This window comes from Octopus sinensis, linkage group LG14 (genome assembly GCF_006345805.1).
Source record: "Octopus sinensis linkage group LG14, ASM634580v1, whole genome shotgun sequence".
Taxonomy (NCBI): Eukaryota; Metazoa; Mollusca; class Cephalopoda; order Octopoda; family Octopodidae; genus Octopus; species Octopus sinensis.
The window spans coordinates 14,208,898-14,222,492 of NC_043010.1; the positions used below are offsets into that span (position 1 = coordinate 14,208,898).

The 13,595-nt window shown below is 39.8% G+C and overlaps 2 protein-coding genes across 2 annotated transcripts in view; one reads left to right on the top strand and one right to left on the bottom strand.

Annotated features, from left to right (window-relative positions):
- Window positions 1-1,205, top strand: part of LOC115218891 (eukaryotic translation initiation factor 3 subunit A) — a 46,671-nt gene extending 45,466 nt beyond the window's left edge. The window contains exon 22 of the mRNA XM_029788888.2: window positions 695-1,205. Coding sequence (XP_029644748.1) covers window positions 695-738 — 44 coding nt within the window. The 3' untranslated portion in view covers window positions 739-1,205. The remainder of the gene's footprint in view (window positions 1-694) is intronic.
- A 5,119-nt stretch (window positions 1,206-6,324) lies between these two features.
- LOC115219181 (ribonuclease P protein subunit p30-like) overlaps window positions 6,325-13,595 on the bottom strand; it is a 69,095-nt gene continuing 61,824 nt past the window's right edge. The window contains exons 8-11 of the mRNA XM_029789290.2: window positions 12,634-12,663; window positions 9,810-9,847; window positions 7,700-7,779; window positions 6,325-7,084 (exon numbers count right to left, since the gene is read on the bottom strand). Coding sequence (XP_029645150.1) covers window positions 6,849-7,084; window positions 7,700-7,779; window positions 9,810-9,847; window positions 12,634-12,663 — 384 coding nt within the window. The 3' untranslated portion in view covers window positions 6,325-6,848. The remainder of the gene's footprint in view (window positions 7,085-7,699; window positions 7,780-9,809; window positions 9,848-12,633; window positions 12,664-13,595) is intronic.

Consider the following 13,595-nt stretch of genomic DNA (forward strand, 5'->3'; position numbering starts at 1 on the left):
CAGAATAAGTACATAAGCACTAAGTATCTGTTATTGTGGAGGCACATGGCCTAGTGGCTAGAGCAGCGGACTCACGGTCGAGGGATCGTGGGTTCGGATCTCAGACCGGGCAATGTGTGTGTTTATGAGCGAAGCACCTAAGCTCCACGTGGTTCCGGCAGAAGGTAATGGCGAAACATCTGCTGACACTTTCGCAACAACTTTCCCTCACTCTTTCCTCCTGCGACGCACCGGCATCCCATCCAGGTGGGGAAGCTTTGAGCCAGTCTGTTATAGGTGACACCAGGGTTGAATGGAAGAACAGAGTAGTGAATGTGAAAGACTGGCTGGAGTCACTGGGAGCTAGCAAGTTGGAAGGGGGATTAACTAATCTGGCTTGAGGTAGCATTGTAGTATTTGTCTGAGGAATACTGCAGTTTATTTTAACTGTTATAACCTTGGTTTCATCATCATCATTGGTTAACATCTGCTTTCCATGCTGGCATAGAACTGGCCAAACTGCTGTGGCATTGTTTCTATGGCTGGTTGCCCTTCCTAACAGTTTATTTAAAGATTTTTTTTCAACTAGATATAAGACTAACATTTGAAGTGGGTGAGAAGAAAGTAATTAGTTAATTACCAGCAACTGTATATTACTAGTATAATTCAAGGTTTTTTTATTGATTTAAAAAAATTTCTTTTTTTTTATTTTTAGGCCGTGCAGAGGACGATGATGGCTGGACTACAGTTCGATACTAGTATTTGCTGCCAACACTGATATTAACTCATTGATGATATAACAAATAGGGATTTACTATCCCCAACACCGCTGCCATATTATTATTATTACTACTACAGCCCTTTAACAGAAGGTGGCCTGTGGACAAGAGTCGGATGCACATAAAACCAAAACTGAATCTTATAATTATTACAACTACTGCTACAGTTTTTTTGTCCCCCCCCCCCTTTTTAACTTCTAATTTACAAATTTTAATTTCAGAATTTCTCTCCCCAACTTCCTGTATAAGGAGGTAAAACATCAAGGACAATGCCCAGTCTATTTGACGGTCAATTTGGTCTGTCAACAACCTGCTGTATACCTTCTCTACTTCCTCCTATCAGCTGAATATTAACCCTGCTTCTCTCAGATTGCCAGGTTTCCCCAAATACAATAAATATAATAATAATAAATAAATCCTTTTTTTTTTTTTTTTTTTTAAATATATCTATCAATTGTGCTAATTTCCAAAATAACAAAACTTTTCTTGTTATAACATATATATATATATACATGCGCACACATACACGCAAACAGGTGCACACATACGTATATTTGGGGCTCTTGTATTTTTCTGTTACCCTTTGATTTTAAATGTGTTTAAATGTATAAACAATTCAATAAAACTGAAACTTTGGAAAAATTTAATTTATTTCATGAGAGGGATTCTGAAAGTGGATGCTTTATGCATCTCTTTATTACATTTCACTCAATTTGACGTGACAATATTTGAAAGAAATTGTAACCGAACTCTTCATGTACTACTTTATATTTGGTGATTATCAAAGTTTAGTTTTTTGAAGTTCCTTAGCATCCTTACTTGTCAGCATTATCATTTAATCATTATTTAGTCACTCCCCCTACACATACAAGTAGTTCATATTTGAAATAATAGGTGATACAGGTGTACTGGGAGGAACTGGGGCATGAGGTTGAGAGTTTCAAATACCTTGGCGCCATCATTACAGCTACAGGTCAAGGTGAGGCTGACATTAAAACACAAATCGACCTCGCTCGCCAAGCCTTCAACCGACTCAGGTCAAGATCTGAGATCCGACGCACCACCAAAGTACGGATCTACCAAGCACCAGTGCAGACGATTCTCCTTTACGGCAGCGGGTTGTGGCCAATGAGGGTGGAAGATATTAAGCAACTAGAATCTTTCGACCACCTCTGTCTACGCCGCATCCTTCGTATCTGATGGCATCACTTTGTCTCCAACAATTTGGTGCGACACCAGTGCAGAATCACCTCCCTCCGACAAGTCATCCTAACGAGACGTCTGCGTTGGCTGGGTCATGCCCTCTGTCATCAACCAGGAGAGTTCATCTACAAAGCAATTGCCCCAGCTCCCCTTCAAGGTTGGCGAAAGCAATGTGGTGGACAACGAAAAACCTGGCTGATGACAGTCAAGGCTGATATGGAACCCAACCTAGGCCCCCATATCTACGGTGTTCGCTGCTGGAATAAGGAGTGGTTGGAGATCACGTGGTCATTAGCCTCAAATCGCCAGGCTTGGTCGGCGTTTGTGAGAGATGCAGCATTGAGGATGGATGAAGCCAGCTCAACCCACCCTGGGTGAATGCTGTCTCGAGTCAAGTCATGAGCCATTTTGAGATTGCTGATTTGGTGCTCTGTTTATGCATGAATGTATTTCTCTGGGTATGAGAAGAGGAAAACAGCTGGTTAGAAAGATCATGCTGCCTTATGTGCCTCAGGGCACATACAGAACTGACCAACGGGCATTCACACCAGCTCCAAAATTCTACTCGTAAGTACATTCATTCATTTTGCCGTTGCTGACCTAAATATTCTAGACCCTGAGTTAGAGCATAAAGCATTTTTTAAAGCCTTCTTTGAACCTAAAAGCATACTTACCTTGCTTTGCTTGTCATTTCAATATCAGCATCAAAATATGGCCATCACACATAGCATTGTGCAAAACCCCTTCATAATATGGATCTAGTGGAGTTCTTGCACCATCCTCAACCTCAATTTTGGAGGGATGACAAGGGTAACTTTTGCACAGTATTGCACCATCTTCCCAATTCTTACTTGTCTAATTCTGCAATTGCAGTGTCTCTCTAGCCTTTCATAAAACTTACCCAGAATAGAATCCTTTCAAATTTCACAATGTGCTTTGGTTGTTTTCAAGTGGAACTAATCTAAATTCATTATCTGAAATCTATTTAGTAAACTTGAACAATCCTCCACTTAGTCATTTCTTATTAAATGTCTAAGTGGTATTACCATTGGAGGACCTAATACTGTATTCTAATTTACAGTTAAAAGCAGCCAGGGATGGTGCCTAAAAGGGCCGATTGACATGTTTTCAGCACTCAATCTTAGGAGTGGTTTGTGATCAGTGTAGAATGAAAAAATAAATACAATACGGATACACTTTTTACTTGTTTCAGTCATTTGACTGTGGCCATGCTGGAGCACCACCTTTTTAGTCGATCAAATCGACCCCAGGATTTATTCTTTGTAAGCCTAGTACTTATTCTATCGGTCTCTTTTGCCGAACCAGTAAGTTACGGGGACGTAAACACCAGCATTGGTTGTCAAGCGATGTTGGGGGGGCAAACACAAACATACACATATATATATATATATATACACACACAACGGGCTTCTTTTCGCTTCTGTCTACCAAATCCACTCACAAGGCTCTGGTCGGCCCGAGGCTATAAGAGAAGACACTTGCCCAAGGTGCCACGCAGTGGGACTGAACCCGGAAGCATGTGGTTGGTAAGCAAGCTACTTACCACACAGCCACTCCTACGCCTATTGAAATTTTTTGTGGCAATTTCAAACACTAGCCTTTACTTTTCAATGTGGGTGTAATTTTTCTTTGCAACTGAAAATCCATGTGGACTGTAACACTGGCCTTTCACTCCCATTATCATTTTTATGGGCCACTACTGCTATTTTGTTTTGGGAAACATCTACAAGCAGTAGAATCAGTTTCAAACAGTGTCAACAAAGGCATAGAATGTAGTTTCTTAGTATCTTGGTAAAACTATTTCTGGTCTGCATTCCATAGCGGAACTTTCACCTTTTTTAATGATTGATGTGGGTGCTCAAAGTTCCATAAAGAATAATTATAATCTTTACTTTACGTATCTTGGAAAAGAACCTTTTATATCCTCTTGAATTAGATGAAACAAAATTCTCCCAGAAGCAACAATGTGGGCAACGTGCATTTCACTGTTTTTGCAGCTTGTCAGTGCTGTGCATTTGAGTTAATTCAAAGACGGTCATCTTGAATATAGAATCAGTGAACATGCATTTCACTGACTTTCCAGGCAGGCTTTAGACTGAATAAAATTCAAATTAGGTGAGAGCATAATTTGGATAATTATTATTATTCCAAGTCCCGTAATAAGGTTTCAACTCTAATATTCTTGAATTGCAACAATTTTCTCTGGAAGACTTGAAGGGAGAATGCAATTAGTTGAATATCAACAACAGAACATATTCTGATAATTTTTATTCATCATGAATGGATGAAATGGAACAAACAAAAAAAAAAGTCATAACAAAACATTGTTTATAGATTTATCACATGGGTTTCTTTTTGGTGAGGTTATAGAATTCATGGTTTACCAAAACTATCAGGAGCATAAGCAAAATGTATTGACTAAACCTTTGCAGGCTCTGTTCAAAGGAAATTTTATTTGGCCTACAATACACAACTCAGGATCCTAAAACGTAAACCAGCAGGTAATTTGTTATTGGGACATTTTTACCTGATTTGAAGGTTTTTTTGATATGCTCCAATCCATTTTTTAACATGTCTAGATTTCAAGATAGCCAAATCCTGAACTTCGATTTTCTCCTTGAGCAACAAACTGGATACACCAGAAAAAGAAAAGAAAAACATTTGGTGATCAAAGAATGGCCACAATGAACCATAATTCCAGGGTCTTTTAATGTGGTTGAACAGCCTTTAGTGCAACTGGGGGGAGAAAAATCATCCCGTGTCCACTCCATATCAAACTTGGCATTATGAAGCAGTTTGTTACAGCTCTGGATAAAGATAAACCATGCTTTCACTAAATCAGCAGCACATTGCCTGGTTTGAGTAGCGAAAAGATAAAAGCTGGAGTATTTTATGGGCCTCAAATCAGAAAACTGATAAAAGATAGTAACTTTGTAAACTCAATGAATTGCATTGAAGCATGGAATTCTTTTGCAATAGTTGTCAACAACATGGTTGGAGAACTTTCAAAAGTTGGGGGTGAATATGAGCATAAAGGTGTACTCTCTACAATTGCCTTGTTAAATTCCCTGAAAATCTTGGTGATAAGCAGGGAGAACATTTTTATTAGGACATAAAATCTACGAAAAAAAAAGGTGTTGGGGCTTGCATATGATGGCTGGTACTTGGCTCATGAACTTCCTGAGGTTCAGCACTCAAAAAAAAATTCATCCAAATACAAATTCATGAGAAATTAGGCAATGACAATGATGTAATTTGTTTGCTAGTTTTTCAGTAGAATTTTAAGAAAACATTCTGGGGGTTTTTTTTCGGTTTGAACGGCAGTTTTTAACAATTTCTAGGTAACTAAAAAATTTTAAACTTTGTATATTGGTAGAATGTGTTTATAAAACATCTTTTTCTCTTGGCTTTATTGAGAAAATTCTATACTTTGTAAGATATTTGTTGTTTTTTTTCTTCAATTTCAACCAATCACTGACGTCTATTGAGGTAAAAAAAAAAAAAATTCTGTGCTGTATGAATATTTCCCTCGTTTAAGAAACAGATTGGGTTTATTTACATTTGTGAAGGAAAAAAAGATACCATTCCCCCTAACCTAGATTGAAATGCAATAGATTGATACTAGGGTAATAATTATGGGTGACAATAACATATGACAGCGCTAGAAGAAACTGCCGTTCAAACCAAAAAGATCCCATTCTGGTTGTGAAGAAAAACCAATTTCTGTGTGTGTGTTATGCCTGGTTCCTTATATGCTGTTTTATCAAAAAAAAACCATGAAATTCTATGGATCCAATATCTTAAAATGTTGACATGATAATAAATGGATGTCATTTTCGGATTGTGTGTGTGTGTCAAAAAATCTTGGCCTGTGTAATTATTGGATGATGCACCACATATTTTAAATCATGATGACGTCCTGTAGTTTGTGCTCCTCCATTGACTTCAGTAAAGAAGATTTTTCACATTGGGAATTAAAAGGGCCACAAATTAAGAAAACGGGGTAAAAGGCACAAACTGCATGACATCATAATAATTGTTGGATTAAATCCCAAATGAAAAGAAAATGTTTAGCTGATTCATTCAATTTCCATATATTTACTGGCCCTTGTTTTATTTAACTCTTTCGTTACCAACCCGGCTGAAACCGGCTCTGGCTCTTTAGTACAAATGTCTGGTTTTCAAAAGTTCTGAATTAAAATCTTCCACCAAACCTTAGTCACAATTTATGTCTCTAACTCTAGCTTAATTATAATGATGTTATTTTACTTAATTCTTTGTTATATTTAACATAATTGGAAGAAACACTGAGCATCTCAAAATAAATTCAGTAACGAAAGGGTTAAATCTCTTGAGCGCTGATGGACAGTGTCAACCCTCAACAGGATTTTAGGGTCAAGCTGTGCATAGGAACAAAACTAAAGTTTCTTTCATCCCTGTGTTCTAATCAACCTCCCAACTGCAATCCGTAGAAAGTGAAATGAAACCCTAACAAAGATTTTGAATTTTGTGTTCTAAAACTAAATTAAGGAAGGGTTGGGGGCGGAAAAAAGTACAAATTGTAGAGTAGAGTACATTGGACTGAATGAACTTCATTGCATTCCAGGTACCTTTTCAACTGATTCCTTCCTTCCCCTGCTCTCTGGAAGAATGAAAGACAAAGTGATGCCAGGGAGAGATTTGAATTTGGATCATGAAGGGATATAACAAAAAGGCATTTTTTGTCTGGCACTTTTACCATTTTTATATTCCAATACAAAAAAGCCCTACAAAAAAATGTTGGGAAGGGGGTGGATCCAAATGTAAGACAGAAGTCTATATACAGATGAAATGTGGGATGGAGAGAGGGAGGCTCCCTATGAAATATCACAGTTTTCTCTTTTTCCGTTTGGGTGAACAAACATCTTTAGGAGCACGCTTTGTATTACCCTCATCATCATCATCATCGTCGTCGTCACTGTTATCAGAAGAGGAACTGTCTTCAGCAGAGCTACCTTCATCCAGCAGATCTGTATCTGTGGCCTTTGCAATCCAAGCATTCTTTTCTTCCACGTCATCCAGCTTCATCACACTAACCATGGAACGACCAGATTTCCTGGCAGCTGTGTAAGGGTTGAGAGGTAGGATAAAAAAAAAATAAATAAAAAGAGAAGAAAAAAATTTAAACAATACACAATTCTAACCCTAACCCTATGTTTCTGAGATGAGGAATTTACATATTTATATTAATCCTTTAACATTCCGATTTCTGTCAAATACAATGTTTATTCACATTGAGGCCAGGCGAGGCTGGCAACGGCCACGATCGGTGGCACGTAAATGGCACCCACTACACTCACGGAGTGGTTGGCGTTAGGAAGGGCATCCAGCCATAGAAACACTGCCAGATCAGACTGGGCCTGATGCAGCCTTCTGGCTTCCCAGACCCCAGTTGAACTGTCCAACCCAAGCTAGCATGGAAAGCTGAGTGGACTGGAGCAACGTGAAATGAAGTGTTTTGCTCAAGAACACAACGCGTCGCCCAGTCCAGGAATCAAAACCACAACCTTACGACCATGAGTTCAACACCCTAACCACTATGCCACACGCCTCCACTCTTTAAGGCGAAGCCCCAACATGGCCACAATTAAATGACTGAAACAAGTAAAAAAAAAATGAAAGAATAGTGCCAGTTTGAGTAAACAAAAAACAAAAGCAAAGATTAAAGTGTGACTCACCTGCATGTGATAGGACTGACTGGCAATTAGTTGTGAGGGCAGCACGAACTTTGAGCTCTGATAAACCAAGCATTAAACCTCTGGTAGCAAGAATGAGAGTCAAGGAAAAAATGGTGGGCACCTAGACAATAACACTGGTTACATTGCCTGATATACTAAACAGCTTGCTTACCAACCACATGGTTCCGGGTTCAGTCCCACTGCGTGGCACCTCGAGCAAGTGTCTTCTACTATAGCTTCGGGCCGACAAAAGCCTTGTGAGTGGATTTGGTAGACGGAAACTGAAAGAAGCCCGTCGTATATATTTATATGTGTATATATATATATATATATATATATTTGTGTGTGTTTGTGCGTCTGTGTGTCCCCCAACATCACCTGACAACCGATGCTGGTGTGTTTATGTCCCCCGTCACTTAGCGGGTTCGGCAAAAGAGACCGATAGAATAAGTCCCGGGGTCGATTTGTTCGATTAAGGCAGTGCTCCAGCATGGCCGCAGTCACATGACTGAAACAAATAAAAGAGTAAAGAGTGCTTTGGTGTGTGTGATGTGCTGGAGGGGAGGGGTAGTAGTATTCAAACCAAATGTAGTTATGCCAAAATAGCAAAGAGGGGTAGTGAAAGTCTGATAATTTTAATGAAAAATAGAATACATATTATTATCACTGTCTATTTAGGTAGGAATGGTCGTTGCCAGTACCTATTTCTTTATTACCCACAAGGGGATAAACATAGAGGGGACAATCAAGGACAGACATAGGTATTATATCGAGCCCAGTGCGTAACTGGTAGTTAATCTATCGACCCCGAAAGGATGAAAGGCAAAGTTGAACTTGGCAGAATTTGAACTCACAACGTAACGACAGACGAAATACCGCTAAGTGTTTCGCCCGACGTGCCAACGTTTCTGGCCCCCGTGCCGGTGGCACGTAAAAAGCACCCACTGCGCTCTCAGAGTGGTTGGTGTTAGGAAGGGCATCCAACTGTAGAAACTCTTGCCAGATCAAGATTGGAGCCTGGTGCAGCCATCTGGTTCGCCAGCCCTCAGTCAAAATCGTCCAACCCATGCTAGCATGGAAAGCAGACGTTAAACGATGATGATGATGTCTTAATGTCTACATTTCCATGCTTATATAGATCATCATCATCATCATCATCGTTTAGCATCCGCTTTCCATGCTAGCATGGGTTGGATGGTTCAACTGGGGTCTGGGAAGCCAGAAGGCTGCACCAGGCCCAGTTTGATCTGGCAATGTTTCTACGGCTGGATGCCCTTCCTAACGCCAACCACTCCTTTGAGTGTAGTGGGTGCTTTTTATGTGCCACCGGCACGGAGGCCAGACGAGTCAAATGAAATTTTCAAGTTTCTTGGCATGAGGTATCAAGACAAGGAAACACACACACACACACATGTACATACAAACAAACAAATGCATATATATATATATATATCAGCAGTAGCAAGGTGCTGTGCAGTGGGGCTGGGACCCTAGACAACATAGTTGGGAAGCAAGCTTTTAATTAAAGCTGAGACTGCTCTCTGTCATTATACTTAACTTCAAAACACAGAACACTGAATAGAGACATAGGGATACCTCAGCTTTGAATAAATGAATAAACTCTACTACACGAGTGGCTGTGTGGTAAGTAGCTTGCTTACCAACCACATGGTTCCAGGTTCAGTCCCACTACGTGGCACCTTGGGCAAGTGTCTTCTACTATAGCCTCGGGCCGACCAATGCCTTGTGAGTGGATTTGGCAGAGGGAACTGAAAGAAGCCTGTCGTATATGTATGTGTGTCTGTGTTTGTCCCTCCACCATCGCTTGACAACCGATGCTCGTGTGTTTAAGTCCCCGTAACCTAGCGGTTCGGCGAAAGAGACCGATAGAATAAGTACTAGGCCTACAAAGAATAAGTCCTGGGGTCGATTTGCTCGACTAAAAGGCGATGCTCCAGCATGGCCACAGTCAAATGACTGAAACAAGTAGAAGAGTACTCACATACTTCATTTGAAAATTGATAGACAAAGGGGTAGAGAGAGAGAGAGAGAGAGTGAAGGCTTGGGAGTTCGGCAGTTATCGAGAGAATCTCTCTGTTATAAAGGATACAGTACTCGAACATCGTAGGGTCCTCGCAAGTCTAAGGGCTAAAGTAAAAGAAAAGGAAAGTAACAACAAAAATATATACAAGACATTTCAGCAAAAAAAAACAAAAACTGCTGAAGTTTCTATAAATGAATATACAGCACTTTGGGTCATGGTAGTTGTTTAACCACAGGTTGGATTTGATACAGGAGACCTATGATCACAGACCTTGCAGCTTTGATCATTCCATCATCATCATCATCATCATCATTATCATCATCGTTTAACGTCCGCTTTCCATGCTAGCATGGGTTGGACGATTTTGACTGAGGGCTGGTGAACCAGATGACTGCACCAGGCTCCAATCTGATCTGGCAGTGTTTCTACAGCTGGATGCCCTTCCTAACGCCAACCACTCCGAGAGTGTAGTGGGTGCTTTTACGTGCCACCGGCACAAGGGCCAGTTAGGCGGTACTGGCAACAACCTCGCTCAAATCCTTTTACACATGCCACCAGCACAGGTGCCAGTAAGGCGACTTTGATAACGATCACGCTCAAATGGTGCCCTTTTACGTGCCACTGGCACGGAAGCCAGTTAGCCGTTTTGTCAATGATCACGCTTGTATTGGTGCTCTTTGCATCCTACTAGCATGGATGCCATTCATCAAATTTGATTTTGATTTTCCATCTTGTATTTTCACATGATACATCTACAGACTTACATCATCCATTGTTCCTTTCCATTTTTGTAAGGTGGTAGATTATGATTTCAGTGATGAACCGGTGTCCCATTCAAGGGGGAATTTGGGTTAAACTCTAGCCTTATGATCCCTAGGGTTTGTGACAAACCTGAGACCTAAGAAAAGTATGATTTTGAATGATATTTGGTTGGTATTTTTAGCATATTGAGTAGCCACATAAGAGGCTCTTTCGATGGCAACTGTCAGCTATTTGTAACAGTTATAGTGTTGTTGATGATTTCTGATGATATCTATTTCTTTATTGCCCACAAGGGGCTAAACACAGAGAGGACAAACAGATTAAGTGGATTATATCAACCCCAGTGTGTAACTGGTACTTATTTAATCGACCCCGAAAGGATGAAAGGTAAAGTCGACCTCAGTGGAATTTGAACCAGAACGTAACGGCAGACGAAATACGGCTAAGCATTTCGCCCGGCATGCTAACGTTTCTGCTAGCTCGCCGCCTTAAAATACAAGCCTCCTCCCTGGTGGGGAATCGAACCCCGGCCTCCTGCGTGACAGGCAGGGATACTTACCACTGTACTAACGAAGAACATTTCTGATGATATCAGAGGCACATGGCTAAATGGTTAAAAATGTTGGCCTCGCAATCACAAGGTTGTAGGTTCAATTCCCAGATCAGGAGAAATATTTTGTCCTTGAGCAACGTCCTTCCTTCCTTTCATGTCATTCATTGAAAATAAGTACCAGCTTAGTGTTAACGTTGCCCTCTCTCTCTCATCAGTTATCACATCTTCAATGCTTCACAGAGTTAAGGGCTGAAAGAACCTAGAGGCCATACATGACTACTTGTGACTACACAAGCAGCTAGAAATACTAGTGAAGCAATGGTACATGCTAACAGGTCGTACTCGCTGGCAAGTGATGGCTACATATTTGTTTCATGTTGGTGATGACTTTGATTATGATGATGATGAGGATAATTCAGTCGCTGATGGTGATATTCAATATAGTGAAACATTGACAACACAGGCAACAAAAACTGAGGAAAAAAAACAAGCCTGGTATGGAGATTTAGAATTACAATTGTGTATCTGGGTGTGTGCACATGCAGATATATATATACATGGCGCAGGAGTGGCTGTGTGGTAAGTAGCTTGCTTACAAACCACATGGTTCCGGGTTCAGTCCCACTGCGTGGCACCTTGGGCAAGTATCTTCTACTATAGCCTCGGGCCAACCAAAGCCTTATGAGTGGATTTGGTAGACGGAAACTGAAAGAAGCCCGTTGTATATATGTATATATATATATGTGAGTATGTATGTTTGTGTGTCTGCGTTTGTCCCCCTAGCATTGCTTGACCACCGATGCTGGTGTGTTTATGTCCCCGTCACTTAGCGGTTCGGCAAAAGAGACCGGCAGAATAAGTACTGGGCTTACAAAGAATAAGTCCCGGGGTCAAGTTGCTCGATTACAGGCGGTGCTCCAGCATGGCCGCAGTCAAATGATTGAAACGAGTAAAAGAGTATATATATATATATATAGAGAGAGAGAGAATTAAGAGATAGAACTTCCATAAAGTAATTCAATTAATAATGAAAGATATTATCTATAATAAAATATAAATTTAAATATATTATTATTAACATTTTACTAAAAATTTCTATACTAAATAATACACATTAAAACGACGACACACGTTTCGTGACTATGTATACAAATCTACAATATCAAAATCGATAATCTCAAAAATTAATATTTCTTTGAATCAACAATATATATATATATATATATATATATATATATATTGTGGTTTTGCCCGTGTTGGCTGCTATTTCTAGCATGTAAAAATTACCTGTTAAAGGGTAATTTTCTATTTTTTAAAATATGAATATGTTGTCTATTGACTATTTATACATGCTAGGCCACTGGTGGTGATATTTATAATGAATATTCGCCACTCTATAGATGTATCTTATAGATATATATATATAGAAAGTGATGTGTGTGTGTGACGTATGACTTCAGAACAGAAAAATATGTAAACAAGAAAAAGAGAGAGAGAGAGAGAGAGAGAGACGCTATGATGGCTTGATAGTTTGTTGTTGCTATGACTACTGGTAAACAAATAACTAATACTCACATTCTCACAGCCACTGGTTAAAATGAGATTCTGAAAGTAGAAAATAAAATAAGATTGTCTGAAATTTTATCAGAATGTGGGGGGTGGGGTGGTATACATGCACATTTGTGTGTGAGTAAATACTCTTTTACTCTCTCTTTTACTTGTTTCAGTCATTTGACTGCGGCCATGCTGGAGCACCGCCTTTAGTCGAGCAACTCGACCCCGGGACTTATTCTTTGTAAGCCCAGTACTTATTCTATCGGTCTCTTTTGCCGAACCGCTAAGTAACAGGGACGTAAACACACCAGCATCGGTTGTCAAGCAATGCTAGGGGGACAAACACAGACACACAAACACATACACACACATATATATATATACATATATACGACAGGCTTCTTTCAGTTTCCGTCTACCAAATCCACTCACAAGGCTTTGGTCGGCCCGGGGCTATAGCAGAAGACACTTGCCCAAGATGCCACGCAGTGGGACTGAACCCGGAACCATGTGGTTGGTTAGCAAGCTACTTACCACACAGCCAGTTTGCATTCTGGGATCTTTTCGCTTTGACTGGCAGATTTTGAAAATAATTTATTTCCTTTGTGTAGGCTTGGTAGGTAGTAGCAGATCTATTTGAAGACTATGGAAACATTTGCAAAACATTTCAAGTAATTTTCTCTTGAATTTAATTGTTTTTCTTGTTTTACTCATAGTTGAAAAAGTGGATCTTTTCAGTTTCAACGGCATTTTTAAAAATAATTTCTAGGTAACTAAACACTTTTAAACTTCGTATACTGGTAGAATGTGTTTATAAAATATCTTTTTCTCTTGGCTTTCTTGAGAAAATTCTGTAGTTTGTAAGCTATTTCTTGTTTATTTTCTTGCATTTCGGCAATTTCAACCAATCAATGACGTCTATTGAGGTGAATTCAATTTGTCCGGATCGTTGTCAACAACAATAATTTGCGAAAAGATCCGCA